The 19567-nt window shown below is 35.3% G+C and overlaps 1 protein-coding gene and 2 pseudogenes across 1 annotated transcript; 2 read left to right on the plus strand and 1 right to left on the minus strand.

Moving 5' to 3' along the window:
- Positions 1 to 6532, plus strand: part of LOC132163151 (phosphoinositide phospholipase C 2-like) — a 10719-nt pseudogene extending 4187 nt beyond the window's left edge.
- A 3503-nt stretch (positions 6533 to 10035) lies between these two features.
- LOC132163152 (phosphoinositide phospholipase C 2-like) lies at positions 10036 to 14213 on the plus strand (annotated as a pseudogene).
- Positions 14214 to 16588: 2375 nt separating this feature from the next.
- LOC132164549 (putative serine/threonine-protein kinase-like protein CCR3) lies at positions 16589 to 18979 on the minus strand. Its single transcript, XM_059575082.1, has one exon. The coding sequence runs from the start codon at positions 18977 to 18979 to the stop codon at positions 16601 to 16603; it is 2379 nt and encodes a 792-aa protein (XP_059431065.1). The 3' UTR covers positions 16589 to 16600.
- Positions 18980 to 19567: the final 588 nt, after the last annotated feature.

Raw genomic sequence — 19567 nt, forward strand, 5'->3', positions numbered from 1 at the left:
TTATTAAAACAGGGTGTCTTCTTACTCAGGATTAAAGTAGGGAATGTGGAGTGGACACCTTTTCTTTTCTTTTCTTTTCTTTTTGACATTCCTTGTAGATGATGCATGAGAACAGATTCTCACTTTGCCCGGAAGCATTGTATGAGAAAAGATAGAAGATAGGAGGAAAACATCAAGCTATATCAATGGCAAGCTTCAATTTAAACACAAACAAAAGGATCGACTGATAGCAATTCAATCCTTGTTTCTGTACGTATAAACAAACAATGTCGAAGCAGCATTACAAGGTGTGCTTCTGTTTCAGGAGAATGTTCAAGCACAGGGACATGGCTGAACCTCCGGAAGAAATCAAGATGCTATTTGAAGGATACTCTGAGAATGGGACCATGAGCATTGATAAACTGCAAGAATTCCTGATTCGGGTTCAAGGAGATCATAATGCTACCAAGGACCATGCTCAGGCCATCTTCAACAGCCTCAAGCATCTCAACATCTTCCAACGGAAGGGCCTCCATCTTGAAGCTTTCTTCCGATATCTTCTCGGCGATCTTAATTTCCCTCTCCATCCTCGCGGGGTAATCTTCAATCTTCCTCTTTTTTAACTCTTAAAAATTTAAATGAGAAGTGAATTACAGAAACATATATAGATCAAACTCAAACCCAAAATTTGATAGCATGTTAAGTTACCAATTATCTTGATCTTGAGAGTCCCATGTAATCTATCTGTATGATTGTGCAGTCAACCTAGCAATGCCTTGCATCTAAAGGTTTCCATTCACTTCTTCTAATATGAGCTATCTTGTCGCTTATGGTTGATTCATATCTAATTAAGTGCTTGGGGCTTACCTCAAAAGTTTATATTTGTAGAAAATGATATATGTTTTAATACTGCCACGTTAAATCATTGCTTAAGAAATGATTAATTTAATCCTCTAATTAATATTATGAGTAACTTTATTTTAAACCATTGAATTACTACGCAATTTGAGAAGCCCTCCCAAACTTCAAAACCTCTCAATTTGGATCTCTGAACTTTCAATTGCAGTTAATTTGAACCCATCTATCATATTTAACCATTAACTTTCCTGATTTACCCCCAAAAAGACCAAAAAAATATCCCTATTTTTTTTATAAAAAAAAAAATTGGAATTAAGGGTAAATTTGAAATTTTATAAAAAAATTCAGGGGTATAAACGTCAGTGTCTCACTTTTAACGTTTAAAATCTGACAGAGGGGTGTCATTGAAAGTTCAAGGGTCCGAATTGAGAGACTTTGAAGTTTGGGGAAGCTTTTCAAATCGCTTGGTAATTCAGAGATTTAAAGTGAAATTACCCCTTAATATTATAACAATAACCTGGCAGGTGATCCCTACCGAGAAATAAACCTAATAACTCAATTAAGTAGGAGAAAATTACAAGTTGTATAACCATTTTGTAATAATTTTTATGGAAAGCAAAAACATGATAAACTTATCTGTTTGTATATATGCAGGTGCACCACGACATGAAAGCTCCACTTGCTCATTACTTCCTATTCACAGGCCATAACTCCTACTTAACTGGTAATCAACTCAGCAGTGACAGCAGTGTGGATCCTATTAAAGACGCACTACAAAGAGGTGTAAGAGTAATTGAATTGGATTTGTGGCCAAACTCCACCAAAGACGATGTGGAAGTTCGTCATGGAGGGTATGAATTAAATTATGTTTATTTGCATTTGTGCCCTAACTTTAATTAATATATATATATAGTACGGAGAAGAAACTCATAACGAAATGGAAAAATAAAGAAAATAACGGAATAATAGAAAATAAAGACAAAGTATTTTTGGGTAGTTCGGTATTAGATACATAGGTCCACTATTAAAGAAGAGCCTGAAAGAGGCTTATATATATATATTATAGGGGTTAATATCTCAAGGAAGAAGAAAAATAAAAACAAAAGGTAGGTTTTAGTTGAATTGATGGATTTTGTTTGGAGATGTAGGACTCTGACTAGTCCAGTGGAACTCATCACATGTTTGAAAGCTATTAAGGACAATGCATTTTCTGCTTCTGAATACCCTGTTGTGATTACTTTTGAAGACCACCTAAATGCAATTCTTCAAGCCAAAGTAGCCAAGGTGAGCAAAATGCATCACTTTTCTATTGATTTTTATAACCATTCTTATTGTTTAAATATATAACCTGCCTCCATGAGTACTTGTCATGAATTTTCTTCTCATAGATGGTCACTAAAACATTTGGAGCCATGCTATATCGCCCTGAATCGGAATACATAACGGAATTCCCTTCACCGGAATCATTGAAGAAAAGGGTTTTGATTTCAACTAAACCGCCAAAGGAATACCTTGAAGTTCAGAGTACAATGGAAAAAGATTCACAAAGGCAGAAAGATCAGGATGCCAAAACAGAACTTGGAGCCACTAATAAGGTGCAAATGAAATAGATCACATTATTGCGTGTGGGGCTATGAGCCTATGCTAACTTGCTAAGCGCACGAAATCACAATTTATTCGAAAACTTCAAACCAGTTGAAATTAATAAATTTAATCATTTAATTTATATTCTAACGCCCTCTACCCACTTGGCAGCAAGTTGAGCCAAATAATGAGGATGAAGATGAAGACGAGGAAAAGGCTAATAATGAGTATAGGAGTTTAATTGCCATTCATGCAGGAAAGCCGAAAGGTGCATCAAATATCTGGCTTCCTGATCCTAATAAAGTTAGACGTCTTAGCTTGAGTGAGCAAGAGCTTGAAAATGCTGTAAAAACACATGGAACTGATATTGTCAGGTAACTAATTGTTCTTGTGCAAGCTCTAGCTCTCTCTCTCTCTCTCTCTCTCTCAAATGGTAGCTTTGTGCATAAGGATCCTATGATCCGTATGTATATATAGAATAATATTACTTTATACCATGTTAAGGTTATGATCCACTGCCATAACATAACATCAGTAGGTGGGCTTACCTGTAAAGTTGGGGGGTCTTTGGTAACCCCAATTTTTTTTAAATTTTTTTTTTATAAAAATATGTTTTTCTATATAATAGCTAGCTCTGTCAATAATGACTTTTTTCATCCTTAGATGGCTAGATGATTTAGTTTTCTACTCTACTACTCTTTGTATCTATTTATTTATTTATTTACATAGGTTCAGACCCTATCCAAAAAATCTTAACTCACTACAAAAAAAAAAGGCTAAAATAGTGACACGTAGAAGGTGACGTTTTTAGCCCCAAAAATGTTACTGTTGATATAGTGACATTTTCAAAATGCCCTTAAACATAGTGATTGGATTCAAAATTAGAGACGTTTGAATAGTAAAAATGTCGCTACAAGGTGACGCTTTGCACTATTCAAATGTCGCTACTCTTTAAAAAAATTAAAAAATAATAATAATTTTTACCATATATATATATTCAAATATAATAATAATGAGAATATCGGATGCTTTCTAGGTTTACCCAAAAAAACTTGCTGAGGGTGTACCCAAAAGGTTTGCGCTTGGACTCATCTAATTACGATCCTATGCTGGGATGGATGCATGGAGCTCAAATGGTTGCACTTAATATGCAGGTAAGACTTCTTAGGGAATGTGTGCTACCTTGATGTACAGAGTGTTGCATGTTATTTCCTGAAAGGAATGAGAAGTAACCAAAACAACTCTATCGATCACTTAACATTATGCAGCAAATGTACTGCATAAGCCGTTCAAACGCTACTAGTTTTTTTTTAGCCGGGATATTTGAGGCTTTGCCTCAAGTACTAGATCTCCAGCACAGTGTAAAGCATTCTTTCCACCCGGATCGGGTAAAGATGGGCTTTCACTCGCTGGTGTGACCATAAGAAATTGTTTGCACTAAAGAAAAGCCGACGTTAAGTTAGACCTAATGCTTCATGAAACACCAGAACCAAATAACTTATCCTTGGAGCCAACCCCTTAAGGGCTAGATGCCCCCTAGTATACCAGAACTTGCTTAGTACTTGTACTCCGTGATAGATTAAATATTGCTCACAATGACCATCTTGGTACAGGAAACTTGATTGACAATATAATAGTCATGCAAATTTGTGCCTTTTGAGCTGGAAAGATGAGTTTTCTAGAAGAAATGATATCATAAAACAATTATGCAGGTTAAGTTTTAAGCTACTATGCTATACTGAATGATTGATTGAGTACAGATGATTATTAATTTGTCATATGGTAAAATAAATTCTAGGATAAAGTCCATATACCCCCCTTAAATTACCATTCAATTGATAATGTCTTGCTTAAACTTTCAATTGTGATAATGCCCTCTTCAAACTACCAAAATATTGTTAATGTCCCCCCAATAACGAAACTACCTTTAGCAAAATAAAAACAAAAAATACTAAGACTTCAAAAAAAAAAAAAAAAAAAACTAAAACTTTTTTAAAAAATAATAATAAAATTTCAAGGGTGACCAAATTTAAAATTAAAAAAAAAAAAAAAAAAAAAAATCATTTTTATAAGAAAAAAAGAATCTATTTTTTAATTGAATTTTTTTTATATATAAAAAATTGTTTTATAATTTTTTAAAATAAAAATTTCCATTTTAAAAAAATAAAAATTTTCGTTTTTTAAAACAAAATTTAAATAAAAATTTTATTTTTTTATTAAAAAAAAAAACAAATCGTTTTTTTAATTTATTTTTTTATAAAAAAAAATTATTATTATTATTATTTTCGAATTTATAGGGGTATTTTTGTCTTATTGAGAAATATATAGGGTCATTTTTATCTTTTTGTTAGCCTTGGGGGACATTAACAATGTTTTGGTAGTTTGAAAGGGACATTATCACAATTAAAAGTTTGGAGGAAATATTGTCAATTATGTAATAGTTTGAGGAAAATATATGGACGATTTGGGAACAATTTCCCATGCTCTCTAAACTAATTAATCTTTTCCACCACTTTTCCTTGACAGGGACATGGGAAGTTCCTTTGGATTATGCAAGGAATGTTCAGAGCCAATGGTGGTTGCGGTTATGTGAAAAAACCTCAATTTTTGTTGCCGGCTGATCATCCAGATAATGAAGTCTTTAATCCTCTTGAGCTACTACCAATTAAGACAACGTTGGTGGTGAGAGGTTTTAGGCCCTAATTATTAGATTATTAATTTAAATGATTAAGTTCACTCTTTCTTATTAGTTCAAGTTTTTTAGATGAGTTCGAACCTGACGTAAATATTTCAATAATATAGGACCATAATTACCTATATATGTTTCAATTAAATATTTTACTCTTTTTGCTCTCGCGTGTTGAGAAAAGTTTAAACACAAATAAAGAAATGTTATAATATTAATTTAAACAATTAAGTTCCATGTTTCCTTCTTTCTTTTCGTTTTAGTAGCTTTGCTCATCTGGGTTATCTTTATGGTGACAAACAGGTAAAAGTCTACATGGGAGAAGGGTGGCAGAATGATTTCCGCCGCACACACTTTGATCGATATTCACCACCCGACTTTTTTGTGAGAGTAAGTTGATCAAAAGTTATTTTTGTCTAAGATAAACCAATTAATTGTTTCATGAAAATGATCTATGAACTAGAGGTGTACATGTGGATGCAGATACGGTTATTTGTAATATCTGCAATTGTATCCGTAAAATGTGAATATTACTTTTAAATATTCGTATTCGTATCCACATCCATATCAGCATCACGCGATTATTAAATGCAGTTATTATCCGCTATTTGTATTTTAGGTAATTGGCCTATTTTAGTTTTGTATGCCTTTTTGGGGATTCTATTAAATCCTATTTTAAACAATTTGGAAAATAATTTGAGTCGGTTTTTAATTTTGGACTTGTATTAATTTTTTTAAGCCCTAATTTTTTGAAAATATATTGAATTCATACTACTTTTGCCTTTTTACCCAAGTGAATGAGTGAAATGTGAAGAAAAAAGTTTATCACTTAGTGCCAAAATAAAAAGTTTCTTACATTAACTAGTGTGCATCATTACTGACTGTCTCGATGCTCTTGGAAGTTATTGCATGTTAGATACATGTCGTGTTGAGGCATAGTATAAGATTGTCAACCTTAATTCAACCAATTTTATTAAACACTTCAAATCCCTCAATCTTAACCCTCTAATTTTGTATTGAGTTTATGTCGAATTTTCAAATCGTGTCAAAAATTGTCATCTCTACTTGGACCATTAACATGAAAATGAAATACATGTACACGGTTGCTAAGTAAATAGTTGACTGCAGGTGGGAATTGCTGGAGTCCCAGCTGATCAAGATCATATGAAGCAAACACATGTAATTGAGGATGAGTGGCTACCGGTGTGGAATGAGGAGTTTATATTCCAATTGAGGGTTCCTGAGTTAGCTATTCTTCGGATTGAAGTTCTCGAGTATGACACATCAGGAAAAAATGACTTCGGAGGCCAGACATGTCTACCGGTATCAGAGTTGAGAAGCGGTATTCGAGCAGTTCCCTTACATAATAAAAAGGGAGACAAATTCAAAAATGTAAGGCTTCTTATGGGATTTCAATTTTTCTAAAACAACTTGGACGCATGTATTGGACTTCACTATATATGCCTTTTACATGTATTATATATGTATAGAGTATTTACTCATGATAATGCATGCAAGTATTTAGAAGGATAAAATCGTGTGAGAGTAGAAATCTACACGTTGGTGAATGATTCAAATTCGTCCTCCAACTCTTAATATAAAAACCGTAAAGTTGCATTGTTTTTCCTTTAAACTTCAAAAATCTTGTCGTGCTTCATGAAAATAATTAAGTGTGAGAATGACCACATCATTGTTTGCTATGAGCCTATGAATAAGCCTGCTTGTGTGGGCATCGATCTATTATTTGGAGCAGCAAATTAAGACCACAGACTTCATTATGGTTGTTAGCGCGCTTGGATTCCATCATAATGGTAATGGCTTTAATGTTTCTAATTGTTAAAACATAAAATAAAAATAAAAATAATTATTATACATTTAACCGAATAATTATTATTTTATATGTAGTCTTGACACTCTCAAAGACTTATAGAGCAAATTAAAACAGAACAAATTGAATGCTAGTTTTCATAGCTTTTCCACGTCTATTTTATTTTTATTTTTATTTTATCTTTTTTTAATTTGAATAAAGTTTTCTTTTGAATTGGGTTAGACAAAAATCCTTCAATAATTTATTGAAATTAGGGATGACAATTTTTTACACAATTCGCAAACCCGATATGAACCCAACATAAAATTAATGAATTAGTTTTGAGGATTTGATTCATTTAATTAAATAAGTCAGATGTCGATACAATCCAAACCCATATCACTAATTGTATCCCTAAATTTAAACCAACATCTGCCCTTAAATAACTGAATTCTCACATGTTTGGTGTAAAAACTTTGTAATTTTAGTTTCCATATTTAGTAGCTCACTGCTGAATCACAAGTCCTTGTCCTGACTAAAATAGTAAATTGACATTTGAAGAGCAATATTTAAATCCTATGTTCAGTAGATAGTTGACGAAACGCACAGCTAGCAGTACAGCCTGCAATTGATCTATAACTGAATTCTATGTTGGCTGTAAGCTTTGGCCTTTGGGTATGTTTCTTAATCTAATTTGGAGTGTTTTTTTATAAAAGTAATACATATCAAACGATACGTACTTAGAAGTATTATACATTCATCTCTTGCATATCTTTTAATTTGTCTATTTTTTATAAATTTATCATTGAATTTGTGGGACTCACATGTGGTTTCACATGTTTAATGGTAAATTTGTCAATCTCTTGTACGGAAATGGACAAAAGATAGAAACCAAACGTTTTCAACTATACTAGAGATACAGTTTATGAATGGATAGTGATCTCGGCAGAATCAGATTTTGATTATCATGCTAATTATAAGGTAAATGGTGCAAATGAAAAACCACTTCCTGTAATAAGTGAGTGATATGTATTTCTTACTCTCCACATTGTGGTTCTTGATACATTTACTAATACATTTCTCGTAAGATGTTACAGCCACATCATTGTGGGGGTGGTCTTCAGAATTTAATACTAGCATTGCCTCATTACCGAGGGTCCTGCATTTCTATGAGATTATGGCTAATTCCTGGTTGCAAAAAAAAATTGAAAAAGCAAAAACCAACCATTAGGTAATGGTGGCAATTTGTGTTTGCATATATATCAGATTATATTCGTGCCAAGATATGAGTATAAGATTATATAGATTAGTCATAACTTGACTCATTTATTTAAACGAGTCAAATCCCTTAACCCTTATCCACTAGTTTCGTATTGAATTCGTATCAAAATTTATCAGCTCTACCATTGGGTTAAGGTTACACATGAGGAGAGAGAGTGAGAAAGAAAGCAATGCGTGACATGGAATTATATGGTGGGAGTTTTATTCTTCTCTTTGTGCGACTTACTTTTCGAACCCTGGATGCCAAGCATCTTGGGCATAGATCCCCCCAATTGTTCGCTGCTTAATTAATTCCTTTACAGCTCAGACCTTAGACAAGTAATCTCTTGCTTTGTAACCAGAGAAAGAGAGAGAGAAGATTACTAGTGTAATATTCTTTGTATGACTTTATAGAATATAGATCTCTCATCAGTATTGTTAATTGTATATCCGTTTATTATATCTGTTAACTTTAATTTAAAATACATGATATGGATGAAATAGTTAAAGAATATAGAAGGAAAAAGACGAGTGAAAGAGAGAGACTGTCTGAAAGAAAAGAACCTAGAAAGTTAACAACCCAAAAAGGTTTTCTACTTTTACAATCAAAAATACAGTTTTCTTAAAATTATGAACAAACAATTTAAAATACAAAATATTTTAGGGTAATTTTATTTTCTCCCATCAACTACCAATCGATTACCATATACCCACATTAACTACCAACTTTACATTACAACCCCATCAAACTACCATTTCGTTATTAAAACCACATTTCTGTCAGTCAAGGTCATTAAATCGGACGGTCAACCCATCACGTGCACGTAAAGTTGATAGTTGATGGGAGTATATGGTAATCGAATGGTAGTTCATGGACGAAATGATAATTACCCCCCAAAAAAATGCATACACATTAAAGGCATGTGACGCGCATGTGATGGGTTAATCGTCCGAATTAACGATCTTGACTAACATAAATGGGGGTTTGGGTAACGAAAGAGTAGTTTAATGTGGTCGTAATGTAAAGTTGGTAGTTTATAGGGGTATATGGTAATCAAGTGGTAATTCATGAGAGAAAGGATAATTATCCCAAGTACTTTTCACACCTTATAGAAATATTTTGATTTTTGAGAAAACATACGTACGCATAGTTTTTCAACCAAAGAGGCTTACTTATTACTTAATTTTTTTTAAAAATAATAAAATATTAGAAAGAGCCACCTCCAACAAGGGAGAGGACGGCCACCCTAACTATATATTCTGGTTAGAGGTGGCCGCTCAACTGATCGATAGCTAGGGGCCATACGACCACTCTCTCTTGTAAGAAGTTAGCTCTACACATGCTTGTGTTTTTTTTTACAAGAAAATATTCAAAATCTATCCACGTGGTTTATTTAATTTACAATATGCTTTCTCTGGTATCAAAATGTTTTGAGAGATTCTTAGTGTATGCATAAATAACAAATTACTTCATCCTATAAAATTTCGTAAAAAAACATGACGGATTCTACTAATATTCCAAATCAGAGCCAATAAAATCGCCAATAAAATCACGACATGTGTTACTCATAATAAAAAAAAATAAAATAAAAATTATTTAACAGTGTTTGAGGTGACGTGTTTTCTTTTCTTTTTGACCTTTCTTGTACAATGTACATGATGCATCTTAGGAACTGATTCTCACCTTGCCCGGAAGCATTAATGTATGAGAAAAGACAGAATATACGAGGAAAACATCAAGCAATATCAAGGGCAAGCTAGCTTCAATCACTCTCTCTCCATTCCATCCATATTTAAACACAAAACAAAGGATCGACTGATAGCAATTCAATCCTTGTTTCTGTGCACGTATAAACAAACAATGTCTAAGCAGCATTACAAGGTGTGCTTCTGTTTCAGGAGAACGTTCAAGCTCAGGGTGGCTGAGCCTCCGGAAGAAATCAAGAAGCTATTTGAAGAATACTCTGAGAATGGCATCATGAGCATTGATAAACTGCTAGACTTCCTGATTCATGTTCAAGGAGATCATAATGCTACCAAGGGCCATGCTCAGGCCATCTTCAACAGCCTGAAGCATCTCAACATCTTCCAGCGGAAGGGCCTCCATCTTGAAGCTTTCTTCCGATATCTTCTCGGAGATCTTAATTTCCCTCTCCATCATCGCGAGGTAATCTTCAATCTTACTCTTTTTAACTCTTAAATCGCCAGTTTTCTCAAAAACTTAAATAAGAAGTGATAAAACTAGTTAACTTGTTTTCTCTTTCTCATGATTGTTTCTATCTTAATGTGAGAATTGATATTCCTTCATCATGTCTCTATCGGTATCATCGTGTCCTTCTTAGTGAAGCGTTTGCAACTCTTCTCGCTACTAGATTAGTTGTCTCTTTCAGTTGCAACAATTTCTTACTTGAAGGGGATGCCCTTTTGATCCTTATTTATGATGTTAGTTTGGAACTCTCTTCCTTTCATAGCTGGTTTACTGTGAAAGTTTCTCGATGTGCCAATTTCAAAACACAATCTTTAGTAAAGTTGGCCGCTTTCGATCTTGTTTTTGAAAGTATTCTCATAGGATCTCTCATTCTCTCTTTCATCCGGATCAAGAAGAAAGATCATCTCTTGTAACTCTTTCCGCTACTTAATTAGAAAAAAATAATCCTAGCAATGCCTTGCATCTAAAGGTTTTCGTTCTCCGCTTTTAAGGTCATGATCACTTCTTCTAATATGGTGCATTTTGTCACTTATTGGTTAAGTGCTTGGGGCATACATTGGGTTATTTTCTGAATAACCATTAAATAACTACTTATCTCAAAAGTTTAAGTCGATAGAAAATGATATATATTTTAATACGATCATGTTAAATTACCATTTAAAAAATGATTAATTTAATCATATAAAAAATTTAAAAAAAAAAAAAAAAAAAAAAAAAAGGTTACAAGTTGTATAACCATTTTGTAAGAATTTTTATGGAAAACAAAAATATTGAAGCAAGTTCCTTGATAAACTTATCTGTTTGTATATATGCAGGTGCACCACGTACGATATGAATGCTCCACTTGCTCATTATTTCCTATTCACAGGCCATAATTACTCCTACTTAACTGGTAATCAACTCATCGGTGACAGCGGTGTGGAACCAATTAAAGACGCACTAAAAAGAGGTGTAAGAGTAATTAAATTGGATTCGTGGCAAAACTCCAGCACAGACGATGTGGAAGTTCGTCATGGAGGGTATGAATTATGTTTGTTTGCAATGAAATGGAAAAATAAAGAAAATAGCGGAATAATAGAAAATAGAGACAAAGCATTTTTGGGTAATTGGGTGTTAGATACATAGGTTCACCATTAAGGAAGAGCCCGAGAAGAAGAAAAATAAAAACAAAAGGTAGTTTTTAGTTTAATTGATGGATTTTGTTTGGAGCTGCAGGAGTACTCTGACTAGTCCAGTGGAACTCACCGACTGTTTGCAAGCTATTAAGAAAAATGCATTTTCTGCTTCTGACTACCCTGTTGTGATTACTTTTGAAGGCCACCTGACTGCAGATCTTCAAGCCAAAGTAGCCAAGGTGAGCAAAATGCATCACTTTTCTATTCATTTTAACCATTTATACGACTTGCCATGAATTTTCTTCTCATAGATGGTCACTAAAACATTTGTAGCCATGCTATATCGCCTTGAATCGGAATACATAACGGAATTCCCTTCACCGGAATCATTGAAGAAAAGGGTTTTGATTTCTACTAAACCGGCCACCAACGGAATACCTTGAAGTTCAGAGTAGCATGGAAAGAGATTTACAAAAGCAGAAAGATTCCGCCGAGGATGCCAAAATAGAACTTGGAGCCACTGATAAGGTGCAAATGAAATAGATTACATAATTGCATGTGCTGCTATGCTAAACGCACGAAATCACCATTTAATCACCATTTATTCAAAAAATTTAAGCTTATAGAAATAGATAAATTTAATCATTTAATTTATATTCTAACACCCTCTATCCGCTTGGCAGCATATGAGCCGAATGATGAGGATGAAAACAAGGAAAGGGCTAATAATGCAAATAGGAGTTTACTTGCCATTCATGCAGGAAAGCCGAAAGGTGCATCAAATATCTGGCTTCCTGATCCTAATTAATAAAGTTGGACATCTTAGCTTGAGTGAGCAAGAGCTTGAAAATGCTGTAAAAACACATGGAACTGATATTGTCAGGTAACTAATTGTTCTTGTGCAAGCTCTCTCTCTCTCTCTCTCAAATGGTAGCTTTGTGCATAAGGATCCTATATGATCCATATGTATAGAATAACATTACTTTATACCATGTTAATGATATGATCCATTACCATAACATAACATCATCAGTATTATCGGGGGTGAACTTCCCTCTAAGGTTGGGGGTCTTTGGCAACCCCAATTTTTTTAAAAAAATATATATATATATTATAAAAAGATAATTTTCTATATCATATATAGCTCCGTCAATAATGACTTTTTCACCCCCAGATGGCTATATGATTTAACATTCTACTCTACTACTTTTTTGTATATATCTATGTATTTATTTATTTTCACAGGTTCGGATCCACGCAAAATATCATGGTTTGCCCTTGAGTATAATAATGATCGATGATATCTGATGCTCGCAAAAAATCCTGATTCCGCCCCTGAACATAATAATCTTAATATCTGATGCTTTCTGCTCTAGGTTTACCCAAAAAAAACTTGCTGAGGGTTTTCCTTAAAGGTACATGCTTGGACTCATCTAATTACGATCCTATGCTGGGATGGATGCATGGAGCTCAAATGGTTGCACTTAATATGCAGGTAAGACTTCTTAGGAAATGTGTGCTACCTTGATGTACAAAGAGTGCTGCATATAATTTCATGAAAGGAATGAGAGGTATGCAAAACAACTCTATCACTTAACATTATGCAAAACAACCTGGCATGGTCTCAACCAGGTCCTGACTGTGGTCCGGTGAAGTCTCGGCAATGTCCTGACTAAGTTTGTCAATTTGAGAATGAGATACTCAAACTTGAAAAATAGTTTACGGTTTTCAAAAATAGAAATCTTTTTTCGAAAATTAAAGAAGATTTTTTCGGTCAAACGAAAAATATTTTCCGTCACACCAAACACCAAAAAATACGGAAAATATTTTCTAAAAATCATTTTATGCCGAAACAAACCGATCATAATTAAATTTACATCTTCCTATTAGCTTAAGTTTTTAAGATAAGTTATGATTTAACAAAAACTTGATTGACAATATCCTCTTGAGCCGCTACCAATTAGGACAACGCTGGTGGTGAGAGGTTTTAGGCCCTAATTGTTAGATTATTAATTTAAATGATTAAGTTCACTGTTTTTTATTAGTTCAAGGTTTTTAGATGAGTTCAAACCTGACTCCATAATTACCTGCATTTCAATTAAATATTTTACGTTTTTTGCTCTTATTTATTTATAAGGAAAAGTTTAAACGCTCACACATAATTAAGGAAGTGTTATAATATTAATTTAAATGATTAAGACTATTTCCTTCTTTCCTTTCGTTTTAGTAACTTTGCTCATCTGGGTTGTCTTTATGGTGACAAACAGGTAAAAGTCTACATGGGAGAAGGGTGGCATAGTGATTTCCGCCGCACACACTTTTATCGATATTCACCACCCAACTTTTTTGTGAGAGTAAGTTGATCAAAAGTTATTTTGTCTAAGATAAATCAATTAATTGTTTCATGAGAATTCATGAAACAATTAACTAGTGCGCATCATTATTTGACTGTCTTGATGCTGTTGAAACTTATCGCGTGTCGAATTTGGGTCGTATTATATGACGATTAACCTTAATTCGACTCATTTAAGTAAATAGTTCAAACATCTCAATCTTAACTTGCTAATTTTGTTTTGGATTCGTATCGAATACACGAGCCGTGTACGTGCTAACTAAGTAAGCAATTTATTGCAGGTTGGAATTGCTGGCATCCCAACTGATCAAGATCATATGAAGAAGACAGAAGTAATTAAGGATGACTGGCTACCGGTGTAGAATGAGGAGTTTGAATTTTCACTGAGGGTTCCCGAGTTAGCTGTTCTCTAGATTGAAGTTCCCGAGTATGACCTATTAGGAAAAAATAACTTCGGAGGCCAGACATGTCTACCGGTATCAGAGTTGAAAAGCAGTATCCGAGTAGTTCCATTATATAATAAAAAGGGAGACAAATTCAAAAATGTAAGGCTTCTTATGCGATTTCAATTTGTCTAAAACAACTTGGATGTAAATATTGGAGTTCACTATATATGGATATGGTATTTAATCATGATATCAGAGCAGATATTATAAACAAGGCTTCAAGAATGCAAATATTTAAAAGGTTAAATCCTGTTGAAGGTAGAAATCTATGGGGAAAACAAAGAGAACGAATGTTGGAGAATGAATCAAATTTGCTTCCAAACCCAAATATATAAACCATAATGCAACTCTTTGTTTATTCTTTAAACTTCATGAAAGTTGTCACTTTTCATAAAAATAATTAAGTGTGGGAATGACTACACTTATTATGCTGTGATAATTGCTAAATACGCGTCATCATTGTTTGCTAATTGCTATGAATAAGACTTGTGTGGGCATATCTATTATTTGGTGCAGGCGGGTGTTGTACGTGGTAGCAGCAAAAGTCAAAAGACCAGACTGACTTCATTGTGGTTGTTAGTTTGGATTCCATCATAATGTTAATGGCTTTAATGTTTCTAATTTTTAAAACATAAAATAAAAATAAAAATAATTATTATGTTTATATGAAGTCTTGACACTCTTAATGACTTGGACCAAATTAAAAACGAACAAATTGAATGCTAGTTTTCATAGTTTGTCCACGCCTATTTTACATTAATTTGAATAAAGTTTTTTTTTTTTTTAATTGAGCTAGAGAAAAATCCTTCAATAATTTACTAAACTTAGGGCTGACAATTTTTACACAATTCGCAAACCCGACATAAACTCAACATGAAATTAATGAGTTAAACTTAAATGTTTGATTTGTTTAATTAAATAAGTCGGTTCTCGATCCAAAAACTTAAATCAACATCTGCCCTAAATTTAAATCAACACCCATATCACTATCCCTAAATTTAAATCAACATCTGCCCTTAAATAACTAAATTTTCACATGTTTGGTGTAAAAACTTTGTAATTTTAGTTTCCATATTTAGTAGCTAACTGCTGAATCACATGCCCTTGTCCTGACTAAAATAGTAAATTGACATTTGAAGAGCAATATTTAAATCCTATGTTCAGTAGATAGTTGACGAAACCCACAGCTAGCAGTACAGCCTGTGATTGATCTATCTTGTACTTGTACCCACGTCTCAACTCGTCCACTGACCACTCACGAGCCCATTGTCAAAAAGAATTCTATGTTGGCTTGAAAGCTCTGGCCTTTCTCCTACGTAGTTTTATATGTATGTATTGACACCTCGAGATTAGTACATTAAAGTTAACCTTTATTATCTTATATTCATTCTCAATACAACTCAAACTCAATACAAAATCACGAATTTTCTATTGCTAAACTATAGCATTCTTTAACAAACATTTTTCAGAATCATGATCTGCACGAGTGTGCGCAAACCTAGGCCAGATCTTGATCCACTTCTGAGTAATAACGTTGTCCCATGTTTTTTTTTTTTTTTTCTTCTTGGTTGGCCAAGACCCAAGATAGTTTAACCTTAAATGTTCTGTTCAAATGAAAATCTAGTAGATCTGATTTGGATGAACGTGATTTGGATCCCATAATACGGCCACACTAGTGAATTTGTTTGGAATCTCAAGATGGATCTTTTTATGGCCCCATCTCTCTCAGACCAACAAACAAGATTGTACCCTTTTAGGCGCAAAAGATGAATACCTGTCAATATTATACCAAAACAACCCGTGCAAAACAAGACGACCAAGACAAGTGCAAAGAGAATTAAAGTTACTCCAAGATTTCAGGTGCAAAAGAAAGACGGGTTGTGTTTAGACATTGATATAAAACTATATTGATCAACTATAACTCAACCCGAATATGTTCGTGAATCGTGCCGTAAATTGCCCACGCTTTCAATTTGCAATCAAACCCGGACAGCCATAAAGAATTTGTAATAGAAATTGTATTACTCATGGCAGCAATCTAACTTTTGATACCAAAAGAAGATAATAGGGAGGATGAATATGTTAGTCACCACTAGAACTCACTCCTGGCAATTTTGTTTTCAGTGGAAAATTTGAGTACAACCCAGAAGGAAAATTTAGTTAAAAAATCTTTCCCTAAAAAGAATATATATATAAAAAAAAATTAAAAAATTAAAAAATAAAAAATAAAATAAAAAACAAACAAAGAAGGAAAAAGAAAAAAGGAATTTCCATTAATTGTGTTCTTCTTTGGGCCAGAAATCTCATTCTGAACGAGTGGACAATGTAGCAGGGGAGAGGCTGCCGGGGTTCTCCTCACAAAGGGCCAATGCCCTTTCCAAATTGGCAACAATGTCACTCATGCTAGGCCTCTCCTTTCCCTCCAAGCTCACGCAACGTGCAGCAGTGTAAGCCAACACCTGAACTGCCGCCGCCTCGTGCAGTTCTGGCAGCCCAACCCTTGGATCCACCACCTTTTGTAGCTCCCCTGCCAATATCAGCGGGGCCGCATGCTCCACCACGCCAATTGGACCCGCCGTCACGTCCTCTTCATTCCTGAAGACAGCTCTCTTCCCTGTCAAAAGCTCCAACAAGACCACACCTAAGCCATAGACATCACTCTTTGCTGTCAAAACGTTTAGTACATAGTACTCAGGATCAATGTAGCCGACCGTTCCGACAGCCTTGGAAGACATGGATTCATGTTCAGATTCTGGCCTCAATATTAGTGATAATCCAAAATCCGACACTCTTGCAGTCCAATTCGCGTCTAAAAGTATGTTTGAGGATTTAATGTCTCTGTGAATGATCGGTGGCACTGCATAACTGTGCAGATATTCAATTCCTCTGGCGGCGTCTAATGCGATTTTGATCCTCATTTGCCAACAATTCAAAACGCTGCTACTTTTTTCAACATTGTTCTTGTTATGCAGATGATCATGGAGGGCGCCATTGCTCATGTACTCGTAAACCAGAAGCCTCTCGTCGTTCTCTTCACAGAATCCGACCAACCCAACTAAATGCTTGTGGTGAATCCTAGACAACAACGCCAATTCAGAATCAAAGGCGATTTCTTTTTCCTGAAATTTCTTTGTTCTGATAGAAGTTTCTCCCCTTTTGATGGCTACTTCGCGGCCGTCCACGAGCTTGCCTTTGTAAACACTGCCGAAGCTCCCAGCGCCAATCTTGCTTTCCATTGAGAAGTTGTTGGCGGCAGAGGAAAGCTCTGAGAAAGAAAATGTCCGCGTCCTGTCCATGTGCTTGGATGCTGTTGACGACCCACTTCTCTGCCTTTTCAATGAGCTTGGAGTTGGGGCAATTGAATCAGTGACAGTGACAGCATCCACGTTGTTGGGTTGCACAGAATTAGAATTGTTCTTGCGCAACAAACTAAGCACTCCAGCCCATACGCAAAAGGCAATGCTGCAAATGCCTGCAAAACCGCCGACCGATCCAACAATCACAAACGCCAATGAAAACTTGTTCCTGCCTTTGGTTGTTGGGGGAGAAACCGGCTGCTTTGACGGCGGTGATGATGCCTTCGGCGGAAGCGGAACGGCAACCGGCAGCTCAATCTGGCAAGACTTGCATATATTCCCAGACCCATCACACAGAGCCTCAGAATTTGGATATACACCGCATGCGTTACATGAAGAATAAACACATGGACCCGGAAGAACAATTCTTAATGGAAGCTCACTGGATATACTGGGCCACCCGGGTCCCCAACAAATCATCGATAAATTGCTCGACGTTAATCCGCAAGCAAAATCTAAACCTGCAACAATCGACTCGAAGGAAATGTTTTCAATCGCATTGCTGTCGAATTCAAATCGATTGCTTCCTCCCCAACATGCCACCAATCCATTTCTTGCCCGCATAGCACAAGTAAAATTGCTTCCCAATGCCAAACCAGAAAACTCAGAAGCGGAGCTAAAAGGAACATCCAGCTGACCAGAACCATTGTTCCCTTTACAAACCAACGTCCCTGTCGTCGTCAAGCCACAGGCATGAGACTCTCCGGCGACTAAGCTTGACATTGACAAATTCCCGAACTGTCTCTGAATCTCGGATCCGATGTAATTACCATTACCCCAACATAAAACAGAGCTGTCGTTCTTCAAAATGCCGCATGAAAACCCACTTCCAGATGTCATCGAACGGAACCTCAATGCTTCCCGGGGTGATGAGAAGTTAAACCCACCTTTATTACTTCCTCTCCAACACCTGGCGATGCCGGAGTTGATCTCTCTGGCGCAAACTTGAGTATCGCCGACAGTTAGATCAGTCAGCCTGACCGTGTCGCTGTAATATATACGTCTTGGCTGGAAGCTCGAGTATGATGGGCTAGTGTCCCAGCAGAGGAGGCTGGAGCCGCCGGACCGGAGGCCGCAGAAGAAGTTGCCGCCACCTGAGATGGCTTCGAAGGAGATATTGGGTTGGACTGAGATGACTTGGCCGTTTTGGTAGCATTGGACTCTCTGGGTGGGCTCGGCGGCAATGATTCCGCAGACTGTGGTGGTGCCGTAGGTGATGGCGGCGGTGGAGGCTGAGCCGAGTCCGTTAACGACAGTTGGAAGCGAGAGAGGTATGAAGGTGATGAGGAAGAGAGTGATGGTGAAGAAAGAAGGTGGAATTGTCATTTGAAAGATGTTGACAGTTGTTTTTTCTTCTTCATTGAGAGAGAGAGAGAGAGAGAAGTTGAGGAAGAAGAAGAAGAAGAAGATGAAGATTGAGAAAAACAAAATAGAGAGGTTGATTATAATCAAGTTAACATAAACTTGCCCCCATATTTAATGTGTAAGGAAAGATGGGGTGAAATATTAATTGAAGAGTAATGGTGCTTAGTTGACTTTCATCCTATCATCATATAATTAGGATGACGTGACACTTAAAGTTTACTATTTGATCATTTTAGTTGTATTATTTAAAATTTTTAAATCATTTACATTTAAATAATTACTTCATATATATTAATAGATGCATCAACTTTAAATTCTGATCATGAAATTATTACTATCTATTTCATTTGAAATTGAGATGAATCTATTATGTGGTGAAAGGCGGCCCCCCTCACTAATTAGTGGTAGTCAGCTGCCTTCTCTGGTTATTGAAAATAACTATGCCACGTGACACATACAGTTGGCACATGGCGTTTCAAACAAGAGTCACATGACATTGGTTGATTAGTCTAATGTGACATTATATGGTAGATTAATAAAGTTACCTAT

Source organism: Corylus avellana, chromosome ca10, assembly GCF_901000735.1.
Source record: "Corylus avellana chromosome ca10, CavTom2PMs-1.0".
Classification (NCBI taxonomy): Eukaryota; Viridiplantae; Streptophyta; class Magnoliopsida; order Fagales; family Betulaceae; genus Corylus; species Corylus avellana.